The sequence below is a fragment of the Vollenhovia emeryi genome, unplaced genomic scaffold (genome assembly GCF_000949405.1).
Source record: "Vollenhovia emeryi isolate VEMERY1.0 unplaced genomic scaffold, V.emery_V1.0 DF939229.1, whole genome shotgun sequence".
Classification (NCBI taxonomy): Eukaryota; Metazoa; Arthropoda; class Insecta; order Hymenoptera; family Formicidae; genus Vollenhovia; species Vollenhovia emeryi.
In genome coordinates, this window is record NW_011967137.1 from 619,727 (window position 1) to 622,068 (window position 2,342).

At 42.6% G+C, this 2,342-nt stretch overlaps 1 protein-coding gene across 6 annotated transcripts in view; it reads right to left on the bottom strand.

Annotated features, from left to right (window-relative positions):
• LOC105560471 (endophilin-A) overlaps window positions 1–2,342 on the bottom strand; it is a 38,521-nt gene that overhangs the window by 12,288 nt on the left and 23,891 nt on the right. For all 6 annotated transcript variants that reach the window (XM_012009619.1, XM_012009620.1, XM_012009618.1 and 3 more), the window contains exon 3: window positions 489–557. In XM_012009619.1, the coding sequence (XP_011865009.1) occupies window positions 489–557 (69 nt within the window). The remainder of the gene's footprint in view (window positions 1–488; window positions 558–2,342) is intronic.

A 2,342-nucleotide genomic window follows, 5' to 3' on the forward strand; every position in this document is an offset into this window, starting at 1 on the left:
GCACACAAAGAATCGTAATCACAGAACTAAAGGCGATTGTAGAGATGGAATTTACAAACGATTCTCAATAAAAAACAAAATACATGGCGTTATCTATGTTATATCAGCGTTAAAAGTGAAGTATATTGAAGAAAGGAGCCGCCGGTAAGAAGTTTTTCCAGAACTTCGTTTTATAACACAGTCAATCTCGCAACTTCTAGCTTCTGGCTTCGTACAACAGAAGCGTCGAGAAGGCGTTTTAAAAGATTGATAAGATCCTCAGCCGGGCCAAAAAAGCCGGGTAGGATCTTTGAAATTCAGCAATAATGCCAATAAATAAACATGCTAGTCATCTCTTTCCTGACGTCCTCACAAAGGAACCATGCAAAAATGTGAAAGGCGCTCATCACACATACACACACACACACACACACACACACACGTACGAATATACACATTTGAGAGAGATAGACGAGAGAAAGAGAGATGTACGAAAATACACTACTCACCCTCTCCATATCCACGAAATCGACGTCGAGCTTCGTTCCCTCTGCTCCGCCCATCTTTTCCGTCATGTACTGCAAGAGAGAACCGTTATCCTTAGCTTAAAATCTATAGCCACTGGTGAAATGAATATCGCACTTTACCGATTTCACAAATCTCTTGATTCGACCTGACAAGGTCGTGCACTTGTCGGAACTCGAGTCGGTTTAATTTGACAAAACTTCTCGACTTTATATCTGGATATATTAGAACTTTAGAGAGAAAAAAGTATACAAGAGTTGGAATAAACGTACGGCTAAATATACAGGGATTTTCGATAATTTAAGACTCCGAAGGTGCGGAGAATCAAGACAAGTGCAAAAATCGCGAAGACGACAATTTTAAAAATACATCGGATTTAAAGAAGGCAGAAAACCGACAGGTGTATCTCGCGTTTAGTCAATTTTAGCGTATCTTGAGCGAGCACTTCACGCTTGCACGATCACTACCCCGCGAACGAGAAATTCGTTCCTGAAAATGTTCTTTTGGACTACGTAAACCGCTCTACGAATACAAGAATATGATATTTCCGCGGTCAGACGAGGCCGGCTAATTGCTCGTAAATCGGGATTTACGCCCTGGAAAAAAAACCGGCAGGAGATTTTCTCGAACAACGGGACATTTCCCGAGGGCGAAGTCAGGAGTGCGAGACCCCGAAAAGTATCGCGGAAAGCGTTTACGTACAAAAAGGGGGGGATGTTAATGGCAGAGAAAATATCATCGACAAGGCAGGAACGGCACTTTCCTGGATCAATAACACCCGCAACAATACCAGCCAAGATCTACGAAGCGTCGCCCACACGAGTGGTGAAAAAAGGGCCACGCATCCTGCCAAGGCTCGCGAAAAATAGGTCAGACGGCTTGGCATGGGAAAGTATATGTGCGACACAACGACTATGCAATTTCTGCTAAATGAATTTCAAGTGTCCGCTTCGAGATTACTCCAAAACTTCGATGAGCCTCGTCGATTATATTTTATTGGATTAACCACTCGCGCGTGTTAAGGTTACATATATTACCGGATTTAGAACGGGAATATCGTGCAAAACACTCCTTTCACATTTTACAGCTAAATATCAAGCTTCGTACATTCTTTATCGAAACCTGCTAAATTACCTCCGCGCGGGATTAAATTTTTCTCGCGAAACTTCAGCTCTGTGTCACCTACAAGATTAAAACGATATAATACTGTACGATGAACTATACGAGACGTAAAAGAAAAGTTTGTTAAAATAAGATAATTCCGATATAGTCGGGTTAACGATTTCCTTCGCGTCCCCCTTTCCCTTTTTCTCCCTTTCTCTTTGCTGTCTTTTCCACTTAAAAATTTCCGTAACGCAAACAATAGGAAAAAAGTTACCTCGAAGTTAGCGCTATCGGTATACTCTAAGCTCTTTTAAAGCCCTTCCAAGTGCATTTTGCGCGCGTAACTCGGTTTCATTCACGCCAATTCAAATGTTTTCCCCAGCGGCAAGCAACTAGAATTCCCGATAATCGCCAGAATATCCGATCAATTCGCAATGTCACGTTCTATTGAAAAAAAAATCGACTCCCTTGTGCACGAACAAAACGTAACGTCGATGCGTAGTGCCGGGCGATGTGTTTTTTCCTGTGCAGTCAATTGTATGCAAAAAGAAAGAGAGTAAAGGACACGGAAATAGTATCGTACGTTTAACAGCGCTGAGCAGTGAGCTTTGCGAGCGGGATTACTCGCAGGAGAAGAAGGGACAGAGAGAAAGAGAAACAAAGAGAGAGAGAGAGAGAGAGAGAGAGAGAGAGAGAGAGAGAGAGAGAGAGAGAGAGAGAGAGAGAGAGAGAGA